Below are 27,180 nucleotides of genomic sequence, written 5' to 3'. Positions count from 1 at the left end.
CTGAGTACATATTACTTTTCCGAACAAATAAGTTACTGAAGATACAATTTTTATATAAATAAATAAATCTGTCGACAACTATCACATGGGAAAAATAATTTAACAGATATATATAGATATAAATCATAAAATGATAACTGGAATAAAAATAACGATGTTTTGTCGTGACACTAAGCAAATCTTGTTATAAAATTATTCTGAGTAGTCAAATAATATTACCAAACAAAAATTTGATTTTAGCATCAAATGCAATGAAGGGTACAAATTAAATAAGAAATATATAATTAGATTGAAAACACAGACATGGATAATTCTAATTATAGACTCCAATGATGTCCCGTGAATCATCTTCGGCTCTATTTGTCACAACTTACAAAACAAACTATTATATAATACGAGGTCACTTCAACTATTTTTATATTTTTACAACATATGTAAAAATAAAATAAAAACTCCATATATAAAAATGAAAAAAAAAGTAAAAATAGGTTATGAATTTGCGAGTATTATAAAGTGGACTTTAAGTCTAATTCAACCTTATAAAACCGGTTCATGAAATGAGGTTTGCACCCACTTATATACAATAAAATATTCTCATCTCTAGTCGATGTGGAATCTCCAGCACACACCCTCACGCCGAGAATGACAGCTTGTGTGTGGAACAACATATTATGAGTAATCTGATAACCGTCCGATAGCGGATGGCACGATAGGCCCAACAAATATTCGTTAGGATATACTCGAAATGGCTCTGATACCATATTACGAAGTGGACTTTAAGTCTAACTCAACCCCATAAAATCGGCTCATGAGTGTTATCGGACCACCCATAATATGTTATCTCACGCACGAGCTGTCACTCTCAGCGTGAAGGTGTGTTGGAGATCTCACATTAACTAGATATTATGACATTTCATTATATATAAGTGGGTGCAAACTTCATCTCATGAGTTGGTTTTATTGAATTGAGTTAGGCTTAAAGTTCACTTCCTAATAGATAGTATTATATTTTTATTTTTTTTTATGTATAATGGCATAAATGATAATTGATTATTAATAATAGAATCGTGAATACAATTAAATTTAGATTCATGAGGTTTGTTCTATTTCTTATTACTTGTTAACAAAATAAAATATTCATTATTAAATATTTGGGAAGTCGTGTACAATATTTATTATTAAAAGTTAATCGAATTGTAAATTGTTTATTATTATAAACCTAACAAGTACTAGAAGGGTTATTTGTCATTTATGAACACTTAATAAGTATTCAAGTGCCATCTGAAGAGGAATGCATATTCATGCTTAAATATAGTTTTATCAAGTAAACAAAATTAGTTAGTTAATGTGGGCATCATCAACCACATATACATAGTGTTTTATAAAGATTGGTTACATAAATTTAAATTCCATGAACTGTTGTGGCATTTTAATCCCAAAAATAAATCACTTTTTAGTGTGTTACAACTCATTTTTGCCACCAAAATAAAAGATTCATGAATATTTTTAAGTTTTGTTGGCTCATGGCTATATCTTTTTGGTTTCATTTAGCCAAACGCATGCGATTTACATTGATTCATATTGCTCAAGTACACAGTAGTGCATTGGATTTCAATAAATACTACTTAGGTGTGATGAGTAATGAAATCACTACTCCTAAACCTAAAAGATGGAAAAGTACTCATCCATTAAGTATTCACCATGAACATTATAGTATTATATATATATATATATATATATATTTTGTTAGATTAATTAACATACAATATAATGTGGAGATAATTTTGGTTAGTTAGGTCAATATCATCTTGAATTAATCTTTTAAAACACTTTAGTAAATGTAAAATAAAGAAGATATATTGGTTAAGGGTGACAAAAAGATTTTGGTATGCCCACTTGTCAAAATTTATCGTATTTAATTGGTATTTTCAATCTGTCAACTTAACTCGCCTAAATCGTAAAAGGTTGATAAAAATTAGTTTCTTAATCTGTTTGTTTTAAATATAAATATGTCATATATTTTAACTTAAATTATTAATATTTATAATTATTAATTATGATAAAGTAATTTAATATGAAAATACAATAAATATTTTAATTTATTCAATTAGAGACATTAATAAATCAATTAAAACCTTTGATAATATTTAAAAGATTAAATGTGATTTTAAAATATATTTATGCATACATATATTATGTGAGAAGTGAACTTTAAGTCTAACTTAACCCCATAAAACCAGTTTATGGGAGTGAGTATATACGATGAAAGGCTCTAATCTCTAGTCGATGTGAGATCTTCAACAAAAATAAAAAAAATTTAAAATTTAGTAAGTTGGTCCATCAACCAGATGACTCGAGCTTTGTAGAGATCAAAATTTACAATCTACTTTATTACGACAGATAAACAAAATGGATTGGATTGATCTATTTTGATATCCCTAATTTTAGTGGATATGACAAAGATAAGTGTGTTGATCATATGAAAATATCTCAACTTTTATAAAAAAAATTAAGTTTTTGTATGTATATCATAAATGGGTATTTTAAATTGTATTGAAAAAATTGTTCAATGTTTGATTTTTTTTGTTGTAAATGAGATGATTTTACCATTATTTTTGTTTTATGGTCTCCAATTCACCAATCAATTTACTTCTTTCTCTTCCAATTTCTTCAAAGTCGTAAATTAACTCACTTCATTTTGTTATTGTTAATGTACTTAGATAAAAAAAAAAATCCAATCTAATAGAAAAATTTAGTAAAAACTCAATTAAAAATAACTAAATTTATGAAATAATTAAAATTTAATTAAAATACAACTTACACAAATCAAAATATAAATCTAAGAAATCTTTTCTTGTTGATGCTATAGTTTTTTATATTTATTTTTTTTATCTAATGTAGATTTCATTTTAAGATTTTAAATAACATACTGCAGGTCTCGTTATAATATTTTTTAGTATGAGAGAGTTTAAAATATGATTTTTTTTTATCAACTCAAAGATCTTTAGAGTTTTGTAATTATTATTACAATAATCTTATCTATCTATTTGATGTAAAATCTTGCAAATAACATACTATATGTTAAAAATCTACCAGTAAAATTACTCTTTATCTATTTTAGATGACTAACAATAGAGAACTAAATATATAGTGAATTTATATTTTTGAAAATATATAATATTTATAGAAAAAAAAATTATTTATAAATTTATTTATAAACTTTTCTAAGAAACTTTTCCATTCATCATTCACTTAAGAATTATATCTTTAATATAGTATAATCCCTTCTTATAAACATACTTATGTCAACCATGTTTGTCATTAACAGTGTTGATGAAATGAGATTTTTGTCTTAAGCTTACTGTTTTTTTATACAGTATGGATGAAATAAGATTGTATAATCTTAACAAAACTTCAAAGATGGGAAAAATTAATCTTAATAAAATTTTAAATATTTGTTTGTTCATTTTAAATTTTACTTATATATATATATATATATATATATATATACACCAAATAAAATTTACATCTCTTTATGAGCTTCATAGAGAACAAAATACAAATAATATTTTAAGATTTTTAAAATAAAAAAAAATGTTTATAATTTTACTTTTTACATTTCAATTTTTATCATTAAAAATAAAATAATCTTATTTAAATTTGAATTTTATATATTTTTTCGCTTTATATATTAGTACAATTCATGCAAAGTTCTAAGTATATTTATTAATGTAGGATGTTATGAAATTACCAAAGTATTAACGTTTAATTAACGATTATGATTCTGTGATTTAAATTATGTTGAGCTTGTTCTACACTAACCATTAAAAAGGCTCAATAAGATTATATATATAACTTTTAGTATAAAAAATATAATTTTCGTTGTTTGTTCAATATTCAATAAATAATATATTGAATACGCAAGAAATAAATTTTGATCTTTGAGGTGGTAGTGTGCGTTCCATGAGCATTGTGAGATCTAAAATGAATCACTTGTACTATAACAGAAACTGAAACACGTTTAGCCCTAATCCTAATCCATTCCAATTCTCGACAGAAAAAACCTAATGTCTCATCGAGACTCTGATTCCAAGCGTCGCCACTCCAAGTTCGATCAAGAACCAAGGTGCTCTCTATTCTCACTCCAATGTCAATTCCCATTTTCAACCTAATGCCAATTCCCTGCTTTTCAATTCAACCTAACATTTAACGTAGTGCATTGGTTATTCACCGTTCCAATATTGCAATTCCATGTTTTTTTCGATTGAACTGGGGTTGGATTATTTTTAAATGCATTGATTGTAGTTGTGGGAAAATACGTATATGGTTTCGTTTTTGAATATTGTTGTTTTTGGGGTTGTGGGTTGTAGTCCCAAGAGATATAGAAGGGATGGAAAACAAGAAAGAGAAAGGGACAGGAACAGAGTAACCTCTGATGGGGGAGATAAGAGAAACCCACCGCTGCCACATCATTCTAGGCGAGAACCTTTCGATGCTGTTGCTCCCAAGAAATCAAATTCAAACGATCATGGACAGCCATCCAAACATTCATCTCAGCCATCGAAACATTCATCTCAGCCATCCAAACATTCGTCTCAGCCATCAAGATCTCGCTCTCATTACCAGGTCATACCAATTTTTTTGAATGAATGCATGAGCCATTCCTGTTTCATAGTGAACGGAGTTCTGCTCCTAATTGTGCTCAAATTTCTATATTGACTTTTATCTTGTTTAGATTCTGTTTAAGTTCCGTTTTGAGTAGTGTGTGTGTCCAGCCAAAAGGGATTCGTAGGAAATGAAAGAAAAAAAATAAATGTATAATTCCCCTGCTCTGTTTAAGCGGTTAAACTATTTGTTTTCTCCCTATAATTGTTCTGATTTCAAGTTGTAGTCACGATTAGAAAGTTGTAAGTTTTTTTTCTCTACACAATTTTTTTTGTAGTGATTTAGCAATGCCAAAAAAAATTATCTGATGGTAAAGATAGGTACTAACCTTATCTGTGGGTGTTTGTTTCATAATATAATATTTTTTTTCCCAGGAGTCAAATTCCCTTGAATATTATACCTAGGAATGTTATTCTCATGAACATGTTTGGTTGGTATTTAGTCATTTTCGAAAAAGAAATTAAATTTATTTAATATTATACACTACCTAGCTATGTCATTCCCCATGATTAAGTTGTGAACTTGAGTTCACAGTCATTGTATATGGCCTTGGATTGCAATTGTATTGAATCAGTTGTCTTGTAGCGCTAGTAAAGAACGGTTTATATTGTTTTGGGAAGGGAAGGGAAGGGGAGAAAAATGTGATAAACTAATTTTTATTCTGTTTCATGCCATTAGCTGTCAGGTACAGCTTGTGAACGATTTCATTTGCTTGGCTAGCAATTTTAATGCAAATTCTTGGCCCTGACCTTTATCACAATATTTAACCACTACAACTTGTCCTGATTTTCAAGTTGTTCAATATTGGTGGGATTGGTACGTGGTATTGTGATACTAGGTGAAATATGAACTAGAAATGTTATCAGAAGAAAACAACTGGCACTTTCTTTTAAGGTTAAACACTATGACTATGAATAGCTTATACTTGCATAGTTGATTGTGCAAGCTGTATGATATCAAATCATTTGCTTTGCCACACTTGATTTGTAAGAACTTGCTATATTTATCTACTCTTCCCTTTCGTTTTTTAGCTGCATTTGAAAGGAAATGTCTCAATTATCATTTTCAAGATGATGTGGAGATTCATTTGATTAATAGGTTTAAATTTCCTTTTATATGATTGATAGTTATTCAGTATATGCAAACTATTTTTCTGGGCTGATGTAGCGGATTCTTGTTCAGTCCCATGCCTTCAAGTGCCACCATATATAACCATCTTAGGCTTGCCTATGCTTGTTGTATAACAGCATGAAGAACGGGGTAGTACTGGGCAGGTTGGTCGAAGCAATGGACAAAGGGAAGCTGGTAGTAAGCTTACTTTGGCTTTATTGTGCGTGAATGATATTTAGATTGACTCAATACACTGAAATGAAGCACAAAAAATTCTTTCATTGCATTCAGGAAAAGTCTTTGCTCAGAGTAAAGACGATAATGAAAGGGTGGAGACAGGTCAGAGTAGAGAGCAAACAAATACGAAATCTCAGGTGAAACTGGATGATAATTTACAGAAAAGAGATGGTTTTGCCGAAAGAAAAGATGATCTACCCCCTACTATGAGGAAACGACGGGCATTTAGGGAGAAGAAGATTCCTGTGGATTCAGCAGATGCTAATCCAGCTCCAATAGTAGCAGTAAAATCAAGTCATACTGAACATTTTATGGAAAGGAATGAAAGGAAGGAGGAAAGAAGCAGCAATCCTCATCATCTGGATAGACCTGAGAAACAAATTACAGAGGACAGAGCACTCAATAAGAGTGAAGCAAGGAGGGATGGCTTTTCATCTAGAGCAAGGTTTGGGGGCAGTGGAGGCGACAGTAATTACAGGGGAAGAGACAAACTTAATGGAAGACAACAAGTTCACCGTCCTGTTAAGTCGCGAGTAGAGAAGTGGAAACATGATCTGTATCAAGAGGTTAACAGGGATCCTATTCCAAAGAATGAGGATGATCAGATTGCTAAGTTAGAAGCACTCTTGGCTTCGTAATATCAATCAGAAGTAGTATTTCCTAAACCTCTATTTTTTTCTTCAAAAATTCAAGTCGTGGCTTGTCGGACAATTTCCAGAGATGCTTTAATTATGCATTGGGTATCAGAGCAAAATGCAGTCTACAAGCTCGGGCTACCTGTTTTTGTTTTAACTTCAATCTACTTTTTTTGGTAAGAGAACAATATCTAGAGTGAGACTGTTTCTTTTTGTTTATGACAACTCGTCTACCTATTCCATATCTGCTACTGTCCGAGGATTACATGTTCGTCAACTGTAAAGTGTTTTTTTTATCACTATAACTTGGTAACCAAAGTTTTCCAACTAAAAACAAAAGACAACGAATTTCACAAACAACGGAACGCCAGTTATGGCCATAATTATACTTACAAACACATTTGCAAACGTTTCACTTTGATCTCTGTCTTAATCCGGTGGCGAAACTGTATTGTTAACGAGTAATGAGCATAGTCAACCGGACTTCTTTTTAATTTTTTAAACTTCTAATTAAATTTATTAAGCTTTAAACTTTTACACCTCCTAAATCTATATATAAATCTCACTATTAAAGGATAAACTAATATAGATTGATGTAAAATGTTGAAGTCCATATATTATATGGTAATAATATTCATTTTTTATTATTTTTAAATAAATTACCTTCATCTTAAATAATATTCAACAACCCTTTATAATAATATAATAATATTACAACATTTTAAATTAAAAATTAAAATGAAAATGGTTACAACTCAGGGTTCATGTGGAAAATTATTCTTTTGACACCTCCAAATAACCAAATTAGCAAACCAAAATTAAAAAAAACATAATTTATAACCAAAATAGGAAAGCAAATTCAATCGGAATTTTTACAAAGCATTTTGTACCGAATATTACTGAATTTTAGTCTGTAACCGAAGAAAAGAGACTTGCTTCTCTTGATTACAGTGTCGTTCCCCTAGAAATTAGCTTACACAAGATCAGAAGTAAATACACAATAAAATTACAATTGATAGTCACCCATGATCTCAAACGAATGAATCAAACCTTAAAAGAGACATATAATATCTAAAAGTCGAAAACAAAATGGATGTTGAAGATGTCACTTGCGATGGCGAATGTTGGTGGTATTGGTAGAGGGTTGGGCAGCATAAGTAGCATTAGCAATGACAGCAGTAGTGGGGCTGGCCAAGAATCCCTCAGCACCATGTTTCTGCTCTAAGAACTCACTTGTGGGAGGCTGAAAATCAGACCTGGTTCTCCTGTGAGAAGATCCTGTGAAGGAATCAGATGCCAACAGCAAATGGTAGCTGCGGGTTGAGCTTTCAGAATGGGAGAAGCTCCTATAGCTGCGGTGAGCATGAGGCTTCTGCTTCTTCATCGCATGAATGAGATACGGAATCAAACCTTCCATATGCGCTTAACTTTCTCTTTCTCTTTCTCTTTCTCTTTCTCTTTCTCTTTCTCTTTCTCTTCTGTTCTCTCACAAACTCAGCTTTGCTTTTCTGTGTTGAAGGTTGCGATGCAGAACATATTTATATTGGTGGAGTGCGAAAGATTTCACAGCTCAATTTGTCAACGCAGATTATTCCATTCATATCCTTCCACTGCCACTTTAAGAAGAAAACATGTTTTTCGTTTCTATCGCTTCTTTATTTCCATTTTTTTTTAAATATTTGTGCTCTGTTACTTTTTATTTATAAAAATAAGAACCACACGTAGTAGTATATTTCTTCTATAAACGAAAAAAAACAAAAAATTAATACATAAATATTATTGTTTTTATTGATGTTAACTAAAAACTTATGATTTATTACTGTTAGATAGCCACGCAAAACTATTTTATATGATTAGGTTATATTATCCGTTATGGTAAATAAAATTGATGCATGAATATCCCTTCCAACAAAAGAAAAGTTGTTTTGACTTTTGAGGATTGTTTGAATATGTTGACACGGAAATTGGGTTTTTAAGGCTGTCATTGTTGTGTGGATGCCAACTCTGACTATGAATTTTGATTTATACGTTTGAAAACTCCACTGTTCTTCTTATCTTAAAAATTATGATTGTTATTGTTATTCAATAATTTGACTGTATGAATTTTCCCAGGTGGTTGTCACATTACGCGTGGTAAGCAAAACCACCCAACATTAAGCTTTGGTTTTCATAATCATGAAACTGCAAGAAGAATCACTAAAATATATGATACAATTTTTAACAACTTTCTATTTATATACTGTAAACAAACAATATTCTTAAAATGATCTCACTATCTTTATATAAATTAAGATAGTTGTGTTAAACCAAAGTGCTTTTAAGAATTGTATTTTTGAAAGCTTTTCTCTAATTAGAATGTACTTTTAGAATTCTATATTCTTAATCTCTTATCAATTTTTTTCTTCTTTGTTTAATATGTTATTAATAATAATATCTCAAAGACCTTTATATCACTATATATGTTATGTATCACAAATTCAAAATAGAATTTATGTATTCATAAATGTCGATTTTTTATAAATTTTAATTATAATATAGATTATATACTCAAGCTATCATGATTTTTTGTATTTAATCTTATTGATCTTATATTACTTTTATTTTACCCTATTTATTTTTCATTGATCAATTAAATTTCAATAATATTAAAAAATATTAAATAAAATAATCTTAGGCTCAATTTAAATTATTTAATACTAACCTAAAATATAATTTATATATTACAAATCTTATAGCTATAAATTTAAAATATTTATTATTTGTAACCTTTAGTTATACAAAAATAAATATTTACCTTAATGGAAAAATAAAATAAAAATAAATATATATATATATCAAAGGTATATGGTCTTCAAAAAAACTATAAATAAAAGGCTTGGCACCAGTATCCAACATTTTTAATAATAAATTACAACATATGTATATAGTAAATTAGTTTTGTTTCGATGATTTCTCAATTGCTGGAATAGCTCAGTTGGTTAGAGCGTGTGGCTGTTAACCACAAGGTCGAAGGTTCAACCCCTTCTTCTAGCGTTTTGTTTTGCATCAAATAAGTTTTTATATTTTATTTTCGTTGGTGTTAATAATTATTTTATTATTTGTATTTGTTATATACCCTCCACAACTAATTAAAAACTTAAGAAATAGTTATTTACTTATGTATATAATATTAACTATATATTAAAAAAAAAAAAATATATATATATATATATAGCATCTGATCATACATAAATACTCTTCCACTTTCACAAACTGTTGTCAAACTCATCATTGCTTATGCAGCTTTATATTCCTATCACACAACCATATGGTGTCTAACCTGGGTTTCACTGGAGGAGTCAATCAAAATAGTGTGTTGTTCAATTACTAACTTTCTTTTGCCATCACTATCCACGCTACTTAGCAGTTGGCATATATCAATTTTCACTGTCACAAACTCTGTCATCCCCACATAACATATACTCTTTCAAATCCTATAAGTTGTTTAATTGGAGCACCAGTCACCAGCTCTGAAGTTGCTGGCTCCCAGAAACACTAGCACTACAAGTGATCCATTTAAGGATCCATTGTTCTTCATGTAAGAAATTATGGAAATTTCATGTAAGAAATTATGGAAATTAATTTCTATAAAGTGACTCACATAACTTAGAGGTTGGGCTTTGGGCCCAAATATGATTTAATAATAATAATAGAATTAAAGGCCCATTGGTTAGTGTGAGAAATATATATCTGATGATATACCTAATGAAAACCTACATCTGATGGAGATTGGATACTAAAGGCTATAGGGTTCTGTCTCTGCAAATAATAGTTGTCTCACTGTTAACCATCACGAAAGTGTATGACAAGAACGGAATTGCAAGAGATAGATTGAGATAAAGGAGATAAAGTAACTGCTCAATTAGGATCATTCATGGATCAAGGTAAGTGCCTATTCCTTCTTGATTGTATGATTGTGTGAGAATCATGATATGATAAGATCTATTTGTGAACATAAATTGTATGTGTTCAATTTACGTTTATTCATGTTTTGACTTACACTTCACACCAATGACAAGCAAAAATGTCAAGTCCTGGCTATTTATGGAGGAAAAATGTCAACAGCTTGGCCATAAGAGAGAGACTCAACTTGGGTGGCTGAGTTGGAAGAGAGGATGTTATGTGCTTAAGAAATGGATGTGTTTTGAACCATTATGGTGGAGGGAGCAGATGCAACATACATGGAGAATGTGGAGTAGCTTAATCCATGACCAAATTCATAGAGGGAGCTACCATTGTAAAACCTATAGGATCTTCCAGGGAAATTTCTACTCATGTTGTCTCTCATGTTCATGTCTGTCATGGGCACTAAGATTGTGGATACCATGTAAAAGGAAACCTTCCACCTAAAGTTTAATACTTCATTGTTAGTGTCTAAAGATTGTACATTATCTAGTGATAAAGTATTAAAAGAATACTTTCATTGGTATAATAGACTTCCATCTATTCTGTTCTTAAAATTCTTTATTAATAGGTATAGTCTACTTATATATCGTTTTGTTAACATATGAGTTTTGGTCTAGTTCTTCTATATATATATATATGTATGTATTTTAATTATATTTTTTTTCATGTGATAGCAAATGATTGTTGTTACTTGAGGTGTCAGTCTAGCTGAGATATCAAGTAGCATACTAATAGCTGAGATATCAAGTAGCATACTAATAGTGATAGTAATGTCTATGTAAGTTTTATATATATAAAAAAAAAGTATTAAAAGAATAAAATATCCTATCAGCTTAATCCTATCAACTTGAAACCTTAATCTTATCAGCACTTGCTTCATCCTCCACTTCTAATATGTTTTGGCCCCAATCTAATATGTTTTATGTTTCAATAATAATGCACATTGATTTGAAATTGGCTGGTCCACAAGTTATTGTTTACTTTCAACCCATATACTTAATAGGATAATATATTCTGGGGACAAAATAATGTTTTATGACAAATTGTGTTTTTGTATTTTATAATTGTTAGATTTTGTATTTTCTATTACATAAAAAATATTGATTTTTCTTATCGTGTATTTTAACAAGTATTTATTAGAGAGACAAATTTTAGTTTTCCAGTGGACCGTTAATAAACAATTTGTACTCTCTAGTTGTAGCTCTAGAATGTTATGTGAAGACGAAGGTTAAGGTCGTGAGAGAGAAAAAAAAAAGGTTACATTGAAGTTTTTTTTTTTGTTTTCTGAGATATTTGAGATAAAGAAACTATGTATTTTATAACTGATTTATATTTTATGAAATCATATTTTTTTATAATGGCTTTGATTAAATATAAATCTAATTTCTGAGTTGAAATTAAAAATCTTGTAAAAAAATATGATATTATTCTTATTAAATATTTAATACGATAATAAATTATTTTCATAATAAAATAATACATTATTTATTTTCAAAAATATATAAATATATTTAGGAATATTTTTAAGTAATCAAACCAACAAAATTGAGTTATTTTTTTTATAAATTATACTTTTCAGTATATCATAATTTTTTTGGTATGAACAAATATTTTTCTACCAAATGGGCGTTGATTTATCTGATTTTTATTACATATATGTAAATCTCATAATATATTAAAAAAAAAACGTTCTTTATTTAATGCGACTTTGTGCTTAAACGCATTCGTAAACCACGCGGTTGCATGTATTTTTTAAATTAATTTGATTTGTATATCGTATTTATAAATCAAAGCGTTTTGATTTACAAATGCGGTTGTTTGTATAGCCGCATTTGTAAATCAAATTAATTTCACTTTAAACATAAATTTATATGGTTTAGGAACAATACAAATTGCATTTAAAAAAAACACTATTTACAAATGCGGTTATTTACCAAAATTGCATTTGTAAATCTTAAACCCACTAAAACCTTCAGGTCATTCAGAAGAATATACAAATGCGGCTATTTGAAATAACTGCATTTGTATCTCTTTTATTTATGAATGCGTGTTGATCAAATATGCCTCTATAGCCGCATTTATAAATATAAAATAACCACATTTGATTAGCATTTCTGCGCTAATGTGTATTATGGAAATTATATAATCATAATTCATGAAATCACATAATTTATGTTTAACTTATTTAAGCATGTTAGTATACAAATATTATATTTTACTTTCTGGTATTTTAATATACATGAAATATATTAATAAATTTGTTTACTTAATACCACATAGATTTTTAATCCAAAAAAAATTATTGCATATCTCAATTCATATACTTTACTATCTATCTATTTTATTAATCAGATCAATCCAATTCATCTCCTTCCAATTCCTAACATAAAATTCCCACAAAAATACAAAAATAAATAAGTACATACAATTATATAAATATAGACATGTAAAATAAACTAAATACAATAAACACGTGTATTTCAAAAAAAAAAAAAACAGCTTAAGTGACACATCTCACTTTAACTTACAATCTTTATTGTTCAAAGTCTAAATAGTTGTTTGAGTAACATATGTCTCTTTGCTTGATTGTCCATGGTCAACAGTCAAACTCTTAGAAAATAAAACATTGATGCATCATCTTTACCACTTAAACATTAAATACTCAATTATGATTTAACTTGAAAGTTGAATCTTCTCACTTAAAATAGTATATAATTAATTGAAATTAGTAAAGTTCACAATCCAAATATTTAACTCTAATTGAAATAGATAATACTTTAAAACAATTAAATATTAATTAAATAATAAAAAATCATTAAATAAAAAAAATTAAAACTATAAATAATTAGTTGTTATATTAACTAAATTAAATATTAAAAAAATTAATTAGTATCTAAAATGGTCTTTCAATAAATAATTTTTAAATTGGTATCTAATTAGTTAACAATGTGATTTTAAGTACAAAGTTTAAAATATAAATAATTGATAGTTAAAAACTTTGATGGTAAATTAAATACTAATTTAAAAATTAGTTTAGATATCAATCTATTTTTTACTCTTTAAAATAATATTTAAATTAGTTAATATAATAACTAAATATTTATTATTTTTAAAATTAATTTATATTTAATGATTTTATAATAATGAATAATAAAGAGATATTAAAATAATAAAAATTTAATAACTATAATTCACAAAATTAACATTAATAAATAAACTTCTCACGCGTATATACACTCACAAATGCCTTTATATTATTATTTTTACTTCTATATTTTCATATATTCCCATATTTTCATATGATAAGAGTGGAATAACTTTCAAAACCCAATTCTAGAAAATCCATAAATCAAAATGAAGTCAATACAAAATCACCTTGATTTCAACCCAATCTGACACATTTCACAAAAAAAAACTCAATCAATTAAGCAAACTAACAAATATTCATCACAAAATAATCCTTATGAAGATAATTATCATTTCATCATTAAAAACTTAGACTCAAAATCTTTTATTTATCCTAGGGTTAACTTTCTAAACAAATATTTCAATTATTTACATTAAAAAATCATGAAATAAAAACTAATTTTAGAGATAAAAAAGAATTAGTTGATTTAATGACTAAATTAAAGACCATTTTAAAAATTAAAAAAAACTTTATAAATTAATTTTTATTATTATTAAATAGTTTCTAAATTAGTATCTAATTTAACTACCAATATTTTGCAATTTTGCACCTGTTTTTAGACTGACCAAAAATCAAAGATAGAGACCACCAATAACTAAATCAGAGAAAACAATAGGAGTGATAATAGGTTTTGCAATAAGATAAGTTAGAAAATATAAATATAATTTACTTTTAATTTGTTAATCTTATGAGTACTATTATTTTAAGGAGAAAAAATAATTAATTGTTCTAATAACTAAATTAGAGATAATTTTATAAATTTAAAAACTAAAATTTTTTAAATTAATTTGTATTAGTAAATAATTTTTAAATTGATATCTAATTAGTTATTAAGATTTTAATTTTTTTTCCTGACAAAAATGAAAGATAAATACCACCATATAAATATAATTTACTCTTAATTTGTTAATCTTATCTACTACTATTATTTTAGAGAACAAAAACCTCTTTTTGCGTAGAGAATTGAGATACGGGGTATCTATCCTTCACACAATACGTTCTCCTTTTTTATTGGAAGAGATATAGGGTATACATACATAAGATTACAAGTATAATAAGATTCTTTTCACAATATATTTTTTTCTTCAAGAAGCATAACTTAAGATAATTCATACAATAACTTGTATAATATTACTATTTTTATTATCATTATTGTATGCAATAGATGATATATTTAAAAATTAAAATAAAATAAAAATTGTAAATGCTTAATGGTTAAGACTTACGAGTCAAGAAAGAAAGAAGATTAGGAATTTTGTTGTTGTCTACTCGAATTCAGAATTCAACAGAGAAAGATCTTTGCGTCTCCAAGTCCTCGCATAATTATAAATACGCAACTCAAGTAGTAAACTCACTTTTGTTTTCTTAAACAACAACAAAAAATCCCACTTTCCTTTTTTTTTTTTTCAATAGGAAACTGAGAGAAAGCAAAGGTTCAATTTTTATTTTTTACCCTTCTTTCTCCCTTGGAGCGATCTCTGAAGCTGACCCATTTTGGAATTCTTGAAACCCAGCCTAATCGCTCTCTGGGTGTTCCCAAAATGAAGCTTCCGAGATCTTCGTTCTGCGTCTTTTTAGGGTTTTTGGTACTGTTTCTTTCGCCGCCGTCAATGGCGAAATTCGTGGTGGAGAAGAACAGCTTGACGGTGACGTCGCCGGACAACATCAAGGGCACGCACGATAGCGCGATTGGGAACTTCGGGATACCTCAATACGGAGGCAGCATGGCTGGGAACGTGGTGTACCCTAAGGAAAACCAAAAGGGTTGCAAGGAGTTCGATGACTCTGGGATTTCCTTCAAATCTAAACCTGGTGCTCTTCCCACTGTCGTTTTGCTCGATCGAGGAAGTAAGATTCTATTATTTCCACTATTTTCACGTCTGATTTTAAGGTTTCAGGTTCTGTTGGTAGTGATTTGGGGTGTAATTTGTATGTGGTTTTGAGGGTTTTTTTTAGCCCGTTTTGCGTTGTTTGAGAAGGGTTTTTGTCTCTCGGTTTAATGTTTTGCTTCTTGGGAGCCAAAGTTGTTTTCTTTTGTTGGTTTACGTACACTATCTTGCTGTTTGGTTCACGGGGCTTAGGTATTGCTTTTTCATGTATCTATGGAGAAAATGGTTTTGTTGCCCCACTATTTGTTTTGAATGGGTAGATAGATAATGACGGGTCTTAGGTTTTATTTCGTGCGTGTTTGGATTCACATTTGATTCTACAAAATCGCGTTAAAATAGCAACTAATATGATTATAAGTAAAGTTTGCACGACTGGTTCTATTTGAGTTGACCCTGTTAACATGATTTTAGGTAAATATTCTCGCGATTTCTACTTTTAGGAGTTGATTCCTAGTCTTAATTTTTTTTTGGAGTTGAAACAAATATTAAGTAGCCTTATACTGATTTTTACGGCTTCTATTTTTTAGAATAAAGACAGAGAAATATAAAGCATATCACGGCAAAAAATAAAAATTAATTTTGAAAACACTTGTCCAATCATTCACAAAGACCTATTAGTTCAAATTTGTGGTTTGCTTTTGCACAAGGGGCATGCTGTAAATTTGACCAAGTCTTGATATGTTGCTTGGGTGTATTCTAAATGTCTTTATGTGTTCTTTCTTTTGCAGATTGCTTCTTTGCTTTGAAGGTCTGGAATGCACAAAAGGCTGGAGCTTCTGCTGTTCTTGTTGCAGATGACATCGAGGAAAAGTTGATAACCATGGACACTCCTGAAGAGGATGGGTCTTCTGCAAAATACATAGAGAACATAACAATACCATCTGCTCTGATTGAAAAAAGTTTTGGTGGAAAGTTAAAGGATGCCATAAGTAATGGGGATATGGTCAATGTAAATCTGGATTGGAGAGAGGCTGTCCCCCACCCAGATGATCGTGTGGAGTATGAACTGTGGACCAACAGCAATGATGAGTGTGGAGTTAAATGTGATATGTTGATGGAATTTGTGAAAGATTTTAAGGGTGCAGCGCAGATATTGGAGAAAGGTGGTTATACTCAATTTACGCCCCATTATATAACTTGGTACTGTCCCCAAGCATTCACATTGAGCAAACAGTGCAAGTCCCAGTGCATAAATCATGGGAGATATTGTGCTCCAGATCCTGAGCAGGATTTCAGTACTGGATATGATGGAAAGGACGTGGTTATTGAAAATTTAAGGCAGCTATGTGTTTTCAAGGTGGCAAATGAAACCAAAAAGCCTTGGGTGTGGTGGGATTATGTCACTGATTTTCAAATTAGATGTCCAATGAAGGAGAAAAAATACAACAAGAAATGTGCAGATGCTGTCATTGAATCACTTGGCAAGTGAATCATTGTTGCTTATTATGCTTTCCGTTGGTGGTTGGTTAATAATTACTTCTAAAAGATGATTATTCAATATTTGCAGGCCTTGATATTAAAAAGATTGAAAAGTGCATGGGAGATCCAAATAATGATTCTGAAAATCCTGTTTTGAAAGAAGAGCAAGATGCCCAAGTACTCCTTTAAAACATTTATTGTTTTTTTTTTCAGTTCATGTTATCATTTAATTGCATGTATCACATTGTTATAGACTTTTAACAATCTAGTGTTTGTAGGTTGGAAAGGGATCACGAGGTGATGTTACCATATTGCCTACTCTAGTTGTCAACAATAGACAGTATCGAGGTTTGTACTAGTACTATATGCTTCTTGGATTGATATTGATCTGGAATTCCAATTCTTAAGTATTTTATTTTTCAGGAAAGTTAGAGAAAGGTGCTGTTATGAAAGCTATTTGTGCTGGTTTTGAAGAAACTACGGAACCTGCTGTTTGTTTGAGCAGTGGTAAATGTTGGCTTTCTTTCAGTTCTGATTAAACAGGCAATTTGTTTTCTAAGTGGCAAACTCTTTCTTGGCAGATGTGGAGACAAATGAGTGCTTGGCGAATAATGGTGGTTGTTGGCAGGATAAACCAGCTAACATCACCGCTTGCAAGGTATTTGTACTTAAATTAAAATGACTATCTAACAATCCTGGTTTCAGTTTTCTGTAGTCCTGATAATATACGTGAATATTTTCTCAGGATACGTTCCGTGGGAGAGTATGTGAATGCCCCTTGGTGGATGGTGTGCAGTTCAAAGGAGATGGTTATACAACATGTGCAGGTTAAAATTCAAACTTATCTATTTGTAATTTAAAAGAATAAGAAAAGGATGGATTAAAGGATGCGTATTTAACATTATGAGCACTTATCCATGATCATAATTAATTGTTTTTTAATTTACAAATATGTCAAGCTTAATGAAATAGAGTGGGTCATGGGTTTGATATTTACTTATTAATCTCATTTACATGCATTGGCTGGTTGATGATTCTTTAGTTTACAAAATCTGTATTTTCATAAATGTAAATTATTTGTAGATCCTTGTTGTTTTAGTAAATCTGTATTTTTTATAAAGGTAAATTATTAAATGATGACAGTAATAATAACCACTAAACAAAGCATAACATACAATATAAGAAATTATAATAATAGCAAAACAATTAGAATAGTGGCCATCCCTCAGCTATTCCTCATTAGCAGTTTTAAGGTTGACCACTACTTGCTGCTATCCAAGATTGACTCCTCCTTAGCATCTAGGGATACTGTTGGAAGCTTTTAGCTTTAAATTATAGGGACCTAGTATACAATTCAATAAAATTATAGAAACCTATGATATGTATGTATTATTATATACACACATATAGAATAATAAACCTTTTCCTTAAATGTATTCAGAGTTTTATTCAGCTAGTTTCTTCTGGGTTTGCAGCTAGTGGACCTGGGCGGTGCAAGATAAACAATGGAGGTTGTTGGCATGAAGCTCGGAATGGACATGCATATTCTGCTTGTTTGGTTAGTAGTTACTAAATTTTTTGAATGTCGACTTCACTCGGTAGGGTTTATAAATCTATAATGGAAACTGAATTATTGCTTCGTGGACAGGATGATGGAGGGGTTAAATGTAAGTGTCCTGCAGGCTTTAAAGGGGATGGTGTCAAAAATTGTGAAGGTGAGATATATTGATAATTTATCTTTTATTATTATTTTTTCCTGGTATTGAGCTTTTGTAGTATTCCCTGGATCCTGTTCAATAGTGGTTATTCTCATTATTTCACAAACTAATGTACTGGAAATAGTCACAGCATCCCTGGCTTACTGTATATGCATGTGGGTTATAGTTTTCAAACCTGGTTTGAGACTCTATAGAAAAACAACTGCTCTCATTTCCACCCAAACCAATGTTTTTGAGATAAAATTCTGTTTAAACACAAATGAACTGAATTTTGGCATCATGTTGGATTGAGGATGAAATTCAGTTTACATGTACAGGGATTGTATTGTATGTTGCTAAAGCCATTTTTGTGTAACAGTGAAAGTAGTTGATCTTGGATCTATAATAATAGTACTTGAATGGTCAAAATTAAAATTAAATGTTAATTAGAGTCGCATATCAATTTGAAAAAGGTAATTTTGTTTTAAAGTGTCATGGCTCGTATGTTTCAATCTCTACCATTACTGGGAAGATCTTATGGTTAAGATTTGCTCCTGATCTTAACATAAAATGTAAGTTCCTACTGTTCTAACATAACAAGCTGATTTGCTATGCGCACACATAAACTCCCTACAAGAACATTTTGAACTAAATTAGTTGAGCTCCAATGAAAAAATAAAGTATAAAAGTAGGAAAGATGTATAGCTGTCTCAGTGAGGGCCTAACTGGACGGGTTTCTCCGTAAGTACTTTGAGGAAAAAGAAATAAGGAAAAAATAAAATTGACTCCATTAGTTGAATCATTCCCATATATTTTCTCAATATGTTTATCTTTAACTTGTATATAGACTAATTTTAAGTTATGAAAAAGTCAATTTTTATTTTATTTTATTTTGTAGAAGCTTTATTAAATAGATCCTAAGTGAAGCTGGCTATTATGTAATCCGTCTCAAATTTTAGAAATAAATTAATTCTCACTAGTTTAGAAGGTAACATTTAATTGTACTAATTTCTTTTAGAAAATAAACATTTTTTCCTAAACTATCTTTTATTGGAACTTGTTATCTAGAATACAAGGGTCATTAGAAATAGTCTCATTAAATAAGGTGAATTTAGTTTAGATTTGTTTATATTTGAAACATACATCCAACACATTTTTTTTTGCTTATGTTTGAGAGAAGAGAGATTACTTTGATAAGCCATATTTTAACTTCATCTCCCTGTTAAGTAGTTGTGTACTACTATTAATCCATTACCTGGGCGTTGTTGATTATCTTTGTGAGTTTTCATCAAAACTAAACAAAACATCTGAACTCTTCTGTTTTATCCTTGCAGACATTGATGAATGCAGAGAGAAGAAAGCTTGTCAGTGCCCTGAATGTGGCTGCAAGAATACCTGGGGCAGCTATGACTGCACTTGCAGTGGAGATCTTTTGTATATAAGAGACCACGATACTTGCATAAGTGAGTCAAACACGCTTGATGTTCTTCTACTTGCATGACATTTGAATTGGTTGGTTTCATTTATTTCCAACTGGGTATTCTGCAGGTAAAACTGCGAGTCAGGAGGGAAGATCAGCTTGGGCTGCTTTTTGGGTTATTTTAGTTGGCTTAGTTGTGGCTGCTGGTGGGGCATACCTCGTGTACAAATATAGAATAAGGGTAAGCTTAGTTACATTCTCTCGGTTTATTGATGCTATTAGCTTCCTTTTCTATTCAATTCTTAATTTATGCAGCATTATGGCATGCAATGAGATCAATCAAATTACCTATTATTAGAAATTCAACTCAAATATTAGAACATGTCACTTACCATTTACCTATATTCTCTGTTGGTGTTTTTGCAGTCGTACATGGATTCCGAGATCAGAGCCATCATGGCACAGTATATGCCCTTGGACAGCCAATCAGAGGTTGTAAATCATGCGAACGATGAAAGAGCGTGAGAGGAGAAAAGTTGTGAGCTTCTTTGGATTGGATATTTATGTCTGAAGCCTTACCCTATTGTGTACCTTTTTTGAGTTCAGATTTCTGAGCACATGAATTTGATACTGTATCATATGGACAATAAAAGGGTTCAGAATTAGATAGTTGTCCTACGTTTTTATTGGGAATGTAGCTAGTTGTATACTTAATTTAGGACATACTTTTTGTTATTTTATTTCCACTAGATTCTAGGATTTCTCTTTATGCCACATCTTGTTCCACACTTCTGATTGTAACCTATCGTGCTTTTTTTTATTGCAGCCTTAACAACATTGTTCATTCATTCATAGGTATACAGGTACAGAAGTTAGATCCACACTTTATTTCCTGCATACAAATAGCTAAGTAGACGCATTTTTTTTTCAGCCGGTTTATATTCACACATAATATTCGCATTAATTACGTTTATTTTTTCTACTGATGGTTCCAAACTCAAAATTTTAAAATTGCTAGTGGGCTTTTAGTGTTATTTGCGTTTAATAATGGCAAATCAATTCTATTTGTTGTCTAATGTTTTTTTTTTTTCATTATTTTTCTTAAACCAAGCAATTTATTCAAGGTAGATAAAAATATCAAGTTTGATGCACTTTTGTCTTTAGATTTTCAAATCAAATGATGACATGCATTATATGTATTACGTTGCCTTCATTAAGAATATGTTGTATAACATCATTTTATGATAACATAAACACAAAGAATTCAAGTTGTCTATTTATTTGTGAGAAGACTGGATTAAATAGCATTTCACATGAGAATGGTAATGCATTTTAGAGATTATTGATTTTAAATTTTATTCTCTCATCTTCAAATTAACCAGCGTCAATCTGCTGCCAAATTTCAGACATATTTGACGATAACTGTATTTATGTTGTAGATAACGTCCGAACAATCGAATTAGTATTAGGTAGAAAAAAACCTTTCTTTTTCTTGCTAGAAGCTAACTCTTTTTCGCATTCTTGTATTGCAACTATTTATTAGGCATACTTTGGTTTTTGTTTTATAATTATCGTATAATTTTAGTTTATATAAATTTAGCAACACATTTGGTTTTCTCATTTTTTAAAAATTAAGCAATTTTGATAAAATTTCAATATATGATGTAATTGTTAAAAAAATGCTAACTCATTTTCAATGATAATAAGTATTGAAACTTTACTTATTATTCAAATATTGTTATTTTAAGTGAATAACTAATTAATATTAGTCTTTTTGACAGATAAGTTAATATTTTTTTATGTGTGATTTTCAATACACTCTATCATACTGAGGTTACCAACTCGTAAGACTATATAGGTGGTTTGATAAGACCAACAAATTCTTATTATTATAGATTTAAATGGTTCTGATGTCATATTAAGTAATAAACTTTAAATCTAACTCAATCTTATAAAACTGTTTATAAGATGAGGTTTGTACTACTTATATATTATGAAATTTTTTATCTCTAGTTAATGTGAGATCTCCAACACTTCAAGATAAGGTTTGCATTTACTTATATTCAACTTTTATATTAACTTAGATACAATTTTTGTGCAATCTTATAAACCTCGTGTTCGTTTTTTAGGTTTTTCGTTTTGATGGTGGTAGTGAGCTTTTGGTACTCTTCTAGTCACATTTTATACTCAATTGTAGTGAAATATTGTTATTCAAGTATATGAAAAATTATATTTTGGTACACTAAAAAAAATGCGCACTCGTGCCCGATCATATTTCTCCTTCCTCTCTTCCATACTTATAAGAACATTGCTTTTCTTTCCAACTTCATTGGCTTCATTTAAACTGGTTCCATTTAGCCTAGGCCTTAAGGAAAATTTTATCTCCTCAGGTTTATTATTTTCCAACTGTTTAGCAGGTATTATTTCAGACAAGTAGACCATAAGATACTTGCGTTCAGCTAACTTTTTGACCATAATCCTGGTTCCTTGACCATCTAAGTCATTATCTTAGACCATTATTTGCATACGTGATGAGCAACACTATGTGTTAGTCTGATATACGAAGAAGGAAAATGTTGTTGATTTGTATATCTTCATATATCAGACTGGTTACACATTATGTTGCTCAAAACGCAAATAATGGTCAAGGAATCAGGATTAGGTCAGAAAGTTAGCTGAAAGCAAGTATCTGTGGTCCATTGGTCTGAAATAATACCTGCTAAACAATTGGAAAATGATAAACCTGAGCAGATAAAAATTGCCATAAGGCCTAGGCCAAATGGAACCAGTTTAAATGAAGCCAATGAAGTTGGAAAGAAAAACAATGTTCTTAGAATTGTGGATGAGAGGAAGGAGGAATATGATCGGGCACGAGCACGCATTTAGTAGCTCCAGAAGTTGTGATTCAGATGATACTCAGTCCCAGGCTTCAACAGAAAAGAAAATTTTCCTTATAAGCAAAGATCAGAATGAAACTATCAAGATCCCTGTTGTTGATTCTGAAAAGTGAATGAAACGATTCTCTCCCCTTTTTCTATGAACCTTATTTTGTATTTAAAATGTGATAATTTAAATCTTATTAAGAATTATTTATTAATATTTCCCATAAGTATAGCATAAAATAAATATGGCATGAGTTTTGCTTTTTGCTTTTTGCACCCGTATGATTATTACTGCACCGCCATACTAATAGCAAAAAACTAAAGAATTCCCTCTCGCTGCTGCCATTGAGGTCGTTGCACCCCAACTACACCTCTATTCTTTATGGTATTGCATTCTTTGAAAGGAAAAAGAAGAAGAAGAAGAAGAAGAAGAAAGAAAGAGTAAAATGGTTGGATTGGTAAGAAGCATATACCAATATTTTATTTTCACTTCTAATTACAATTTTTGTCTTCTACTTCTATAAATTTTTATAACAATGATTTTCTATAATCGTGTCGATGTTCCGTGTTAAGAAAAACCCTTAAGAGGGCCTTTAATTCTCTGAACATCTTGTCCTCATAAATGTTTTAGCATTGAAACCAGATTACAATTTTTCTTTTGAAGAAAATTACTATCTTTTTCGTTGTCCATCAATGTTCTAAATTTTGTTGTCTCAGATTCGACTTAAAAATAAGTAAAATCTGATCAAAATTATTTCCAGAGAGAATCAAACTCAATCTCATTTAATATTTGAAGTTGCAAGAGTCACTGTATCTTAAAAAACATTATATATAAGGTGAAACCGAACATAGATTGTTAAAAGTATGAGGAGTAAACAACCAGGAAATCAACCGAAAATGATCTCTCACGGTTAAAAAAATACATAAGGTTCGCTTGATTAATCCATCTCTTACTCTATGAATAAAAAAATTTCAAACTTCTTTATGATTAAATGGAAGTTAATACACACTTATAATAGAAGTGTGACAAAAGGTAGCTCCCAAATTGCTGCATCACCCTTTCACTGCTATGCAATATACTTATGGCTGTTTGGTTGGGGTAATATTGAGGTCTAGTCCAATGTTCATTCCATTGTAAGCAATAGGAGCATACATCCAAAGATCATCAGAGCTCAGAAGCTGTTAAATTGAAATCACAATGAGTCTCTATCTTCTAATATAAAGAACTGAACTAAAATTTGGATGCAAAATAAGGACTAAGGAGGATCTCAACTCAAGTTGTTACCTTAATTTGGAGTTGTAAAAACTTCACATATTGAACAGCTTCCTCAAGCATGGTGCTGATATCCACCTGCAATTCATGAGGAAGCAAAATTCAGCATCTTAAGTCAACCACTTGTTTCACTTTGGCAGTAGTTGGATATTGATTGAGAAATCTACCTTGGTTCCATTGGGGACAAGGTTTTGTAGGATTTTCAATCTTTCATTTATTCTTTCTCTTCTTCTCTGCATTATGCAAAAAGGAAAATTTCTTGAGATCATATCCTTTACAGTTTACAGTACATTGAAAACAATAAAACATCATAAAATTATTAGAGTGGATTAATGGGATGAAATACACACCCTTGCATATACACTTTGTGGATCAGTAGCAGAACCTCTACTAGCTGTTGATTTTTTCCCCTTCAACTTAAGGTATGTAGAATCCTCCAGGCTCAAACTTGAAGATCCTCCTCCATTTAGCTCCTGAGAAGCATTGGAGTCATCATCCTCTGAGCAGCAACCCTGAAGATCAGGACTTCTACCCTCTTCAGAGTTACTTATAGAATCAGATTTTGGTTTCTTCACAGATTTAGCATTTTTCTTGCTCTTTCGTACCTACGAAATCATTAGATCAAAATTATCAAATCATGATGAGAAGAACCATACAAAACCAAACACATACAATAAATTCTTCTGGAAAAGGAAAAGCTTATATAACTATATTATTATAGGACAAAGAAACAGCATTAGTAAGTGGTTTATTTAGGAAAGAATAATAATTTGTGCTATTCTACCTGCATTGAGCCCCTTGATCTTTTTCCCGACTTCTCCAGATTGGTGGTTATATCCTCTTTTGCTGCTTCAGAAACTAGTACTTCACATTCCTGATGATCCAGCGAATTCTTGTCAGCAATAACCTCTAGACCTAAATCTTGATCAGTGTTTTCATTCATCTGTTGGTTGTGACTCCCTTGAACATTATATGGGCTGAACTTGGCAAAACCCATGGACATGTAGCCAATGTTGGCTACTGGGTCATTCAAACAGTGTTTATTGCCACTTGTAGTAGGAAATATATTGCTACTATCAGAAGTGGAGCTACTTCCTTGTGAAAAACATAAATAACTACTGTTACTATTATCAGCGGTTGTAGGATAATATGGACTTTCATTGATGCTTGTCACGGTCACTATTGTTGATTCATGGCCAGGCCATGTTGCAGATGGAATTCCCAAGTGGAAATTTCCACTGAGATTTTCAGGGAGTGAGCAGTTTCCCAGCAACTGGCTCATGAAGTCAGCTTCCTCAGCTGTGCAAAAGCCACTAAGAGAGCTCCATTCTTCAGAAATTTGGTCAGTAGGATCCATTTTCTTTCTTAGGTGTGGCTCTTCTTTTTCTACTGTTATTGAAGAAGCCCACTTTTAGAATGAGAACTGTACTCTATTTATACCCAACAAGAAGAAATCATAAACCACTAAGGATTGACTTCATCCATATAAAAAGATCTCAATTCATAATTGGCAATAATTAGCATCTGACAAAGTCCTACACCCTTTAATCAAATACGCAAAAGTCCTTGATGGGACCACTTTTAAGTTATAACTGAAGAGGTTCCCTTTCCTAAGTATTTTTTTTCATGGACATGGTCCACACAGTAATTCTAAACAGACGATTAATCTGTGTTAGTGGGATATGACTTGCACTGATGAAAAAATTATTTGAACACTGTGAAAATCAGTCTTGGAACACCAAGTCGACCTGTGTTCCAGACCATACCTTCATCCAGCTGACAAAAATGTTTGACGTGAGAAATCCAACACATCCTACAACTTCTGTGTGTGATTACATGGTCTGATAGCGATTCGATACTGGATGGTGCTAACAAAATTTCGTATAGACTCTAAATGGTTCTTCATATTAAGAAGTATTCTTTAAGTTTAATGAACTGTATAAAACCGAATTATAAGATGAAGTCTATACTCAGTTATAACATCATGGTCCGATAGTGGTCCAATAGTGGATGTGTCAACAAACTCTCGTATAGGTTCTCCATATTAACAAGTATTTTTTAAGTCTAACTCAACCGTATAAAATTGACTTATAAGATGAAGTCTATACTACAGTTATATGTTATGAGTCCAGGTCGAACTTTCATTGATTAGAATATGAATATATGAAGAGGAAGCCCTGTACAGATTTCCTAGAGCTGAAAATTCCTTCCACGGATGAGAGAGAAGCAGAATATAAAAGTACTTGTGAGTGAGATAAGGAGATTTGGAGGGTTGTACAAAGAGAATTACACCTGTTAATTGTGAGACCGACGTGGGGTTGGCCCTGAATATGATATTATATGAATTATGTATTGTACAAAATAAGAAATGACGTATGCAGGAAGGACGGCTAGAGATCGTGGTGGTAAGTCTGCCATTCTGAAAACTGTTTTAAAAACCAGACAACATTATCTGCTAACTGTGTTTTTGTCCCCTCTAGAGCTGTGAAAAACCTACCACATTCTCCTCATCATTTCAACTATCAGTTTTCAGTTACACAGATTTTGCAAACGCTACGTGGATCGATATAATGCGAGATTCTTGTGCCCACTTGAGCAATTTATCGTATTGGTGAGTTGGGAAATCTGGGCTATAATCCATATATGAAACAGTGGCACAATTAATGATTTGTATATGAGCATCAGTTCTGTCTTCAGGGCAGTGTTCTACATTCTCAATTATATTTTATGTTTATGGTGTTGGAATATATATGGACAACAATATATTCCTCTACATACCAATGATTAACAAGATTTTATGTATTTTATAAATCCTTTGTGA

General features: G+C 30.6%; 4 protein-coding genes and 1 non-coding gene across 5 annotated transcripts; 3 read left to right on the top strand and 2 right to left on the bottom strand.

Moving 5' to 3' along the window:
• The first annotated feature begins 3,929 nt into the window (after positions 1-3,929).
• LOC137828170 (uncharacterized) lies at positions 3,930-6,891 on the top strand. Its single transcript, XM_068634633.2, has 4 exons — positions 3,930-4,126; positions 4,371-4,626; positions 5,913-5,970; positions 6,067-6,891. Exons 1-4 carry the CDS (start codon positions 4,068-4,070, stop codon positions 6,648-6,650), a joined length of 957 nt encoding a protein of 318 aa, XP_068490734.2. The 5' UTR covers positions 3,930-4,067; the 3' UTR covers positions 6,651-6,891.
• A 574-nt stretch (positions 6,892-7,465) lies between these two features.
• Positions 7,466-8,268, bottom strand: LOC150025737 (beta-1,4-xylosidase). Its single transcript, XM_090305373.1, has one exon. The coding sequence runs from the start codon at positions 8,062-8,064 to the stop codon at positions 7,753-7,755; it is 312 nt and encodes a 103-aa protein (XP_090161499.1). The 5' UTR covers positions 8,065-8,268; the 3' UTR covers positions 7,466-7,752.
• Positions 8,269-9,606: 1,338 nt separating this feature from the next.
• Positions 9,607-9,680, top strand: TRNAN-GUU (transfer RNA asparagine (anticodon GUU)). Its single transcript has one exon. It is a non-coding gene; the product is annotated as a tRNA-Asn (tRNA).
• Positions 9,681-15,186: 5,506 nt separating this feature from the next.
• On the top strand, positions 15,187-21,052 carry LOC137828494 (vacuolar-sorting receptor 1). Its single transcript, XM_068635104.2, has 12 exons — positions 15,187-15,627; positions 16,397-17,089; positions 17,176-17,264; positions 17,366-17,435; positions 17,511-17,594; positions 17,669-17,745; positions 17,833-17,914; positions 18,563-18,645; positions 18,736-18,802; positions 20,119-20,247; positions 20,333-20,445; positions 20,631-21,052. The coding sequence occupies exons 1-12, from the start codon at positions 15,321-15,323 to the stop codon at positions 20,727-20,729; spliced, it is 1,893 nt and encodes a 630-aa protein (XP_068491205.2). The 5' UTR covers positions 15,187-15,320; the 3' UTR covers positions 20,730-21,052.
• A 2,843-nt stretch (positions 21,053-23,895) lies between these two features.
• On the bottom strand, positions 23,896-25,822 carry LOC137828109 (uncharacterized). The gene is made up of 5 exons (XM_068634551.2): positions 25,144-25,822; positions 24,710-24,964; positions 24,527-24,592; positions 24,372-24,437; positions 23,896-24,265 (listed from the first exon to the last, which is right to left on the bottom strand). Exons 1-5 carry the CDS (start codon positions 25,714-25,716, stop codon positions 24,167-24,169), a joined length of 1,059 nt encoding a protein of 352 aa, XP_068490652.2. The 5' UTR covers positions 25,717-25,822; the 3' UTR covers positions 23,896-24,166.
• Positions 25,823-27,180: the final 1,358 nt, after the last annotated feature.

Source organism: Phaseolus vulgaris, chromosome 7, assembly GCF_051622355.1.
Source record: "Phaseolus vulgaris cultivar YP4 chromosome 7, ASM5162235v1, whole genome shotgun sequence".
Classification (NCBI taxonomy): Eukaryota; Viridiplantae; Streptophyta; class Magnoliopsida; order Fabales; family Fabaceae; genus Phaseolus; species Phaseolus vulgaris.
Note: the sequence above shows the minus strand (reverse complement) of the source record. Positions and strands in the feature narration are given on the sequence as shown.

What these genes read in the sequence shown, in the direction of transcription:
- LOC137828494 (XM_068635104.2), top strand. Translation starts at nt 15,321, where the DNA reads ATGAAGCTTCCGAGATCTTCGTTCTGCGTCTTTTTAGGGTTTTTGGTA. An exon ending in TGCTGTCATTGAATCACTTG is followed by an intron (nt 17,090 to 17,175) that starts GCAAGTGAATCA and finishes CAATATTTGCAG; the next exon opens with GCCTTGATATTAAAAAGATT. An exon ending in TGTACAAATATAGAATAAGG is followed by an intron (nt 20,446 to 20,630) that starts GTAAGCTTAGTT and finishes GTGTTTTTGCAG; the next exon opens with TCGTACATGGATTCCGAGAT.
- LOC150025737 (XM_090305373.1), bottom strand. Translation starts at nt 8,064, where the DNA reads ATGGAAGGTTTGATTCCGTATCTCATTCATGCGATGAAGAAGCAGAAG.
- LOC137828170 (XM_068634633.2), top strand. Translation starts at nt 4,068, where the DNA reads ATGTCTCATCGAGACTCTGATTCCAAGCGTCGCCACTCCAAGTTCGAT. An exon ending in AAGTTCGATCAAGAACCAAG is followed by an intron (nt 4,127 to 4,370) that starts GTGCTCTCTATT and finishes TGTGGGTTGTAG; the next exon opens with TCCCAAGAGATATAGAAGGG. An exon ending in CAATGGACAAAGGGAAGCTG is followed by an intron (nt 5,971 to 6,066) that starts GTAGTAAGCTTA and finishes CATTGCATTCAG; the next exon opens with GAAAAGTCTTTGCTCAGAGT.
- LOC137828109 (XM_068634551.2), bottom strand. Translation starts at nt 25,716, where the DNA reads ATGGATCCTACTGACCAAATTTCTGAAGAATGGAGCTCTCTTAGTGGC. An exon ending in GATCAAGGGGCTCAATGCAG is followed by an intron (nt 24,965 to 25,143) that starts GTAGAATAGCAC and finishes ATGATTTCGTAG; the next exon opens with GTACGAAAGAGCAAGAAAAA. An exon ending in TTTTACAACTCCAAATTAAG is followed by an intron (nt 24,266 to 24,371) that starts GTAACAACTTGA and finishes TCAATTTAACAG; the next exon opens with CTTCTGAGCTCTGATGATCT.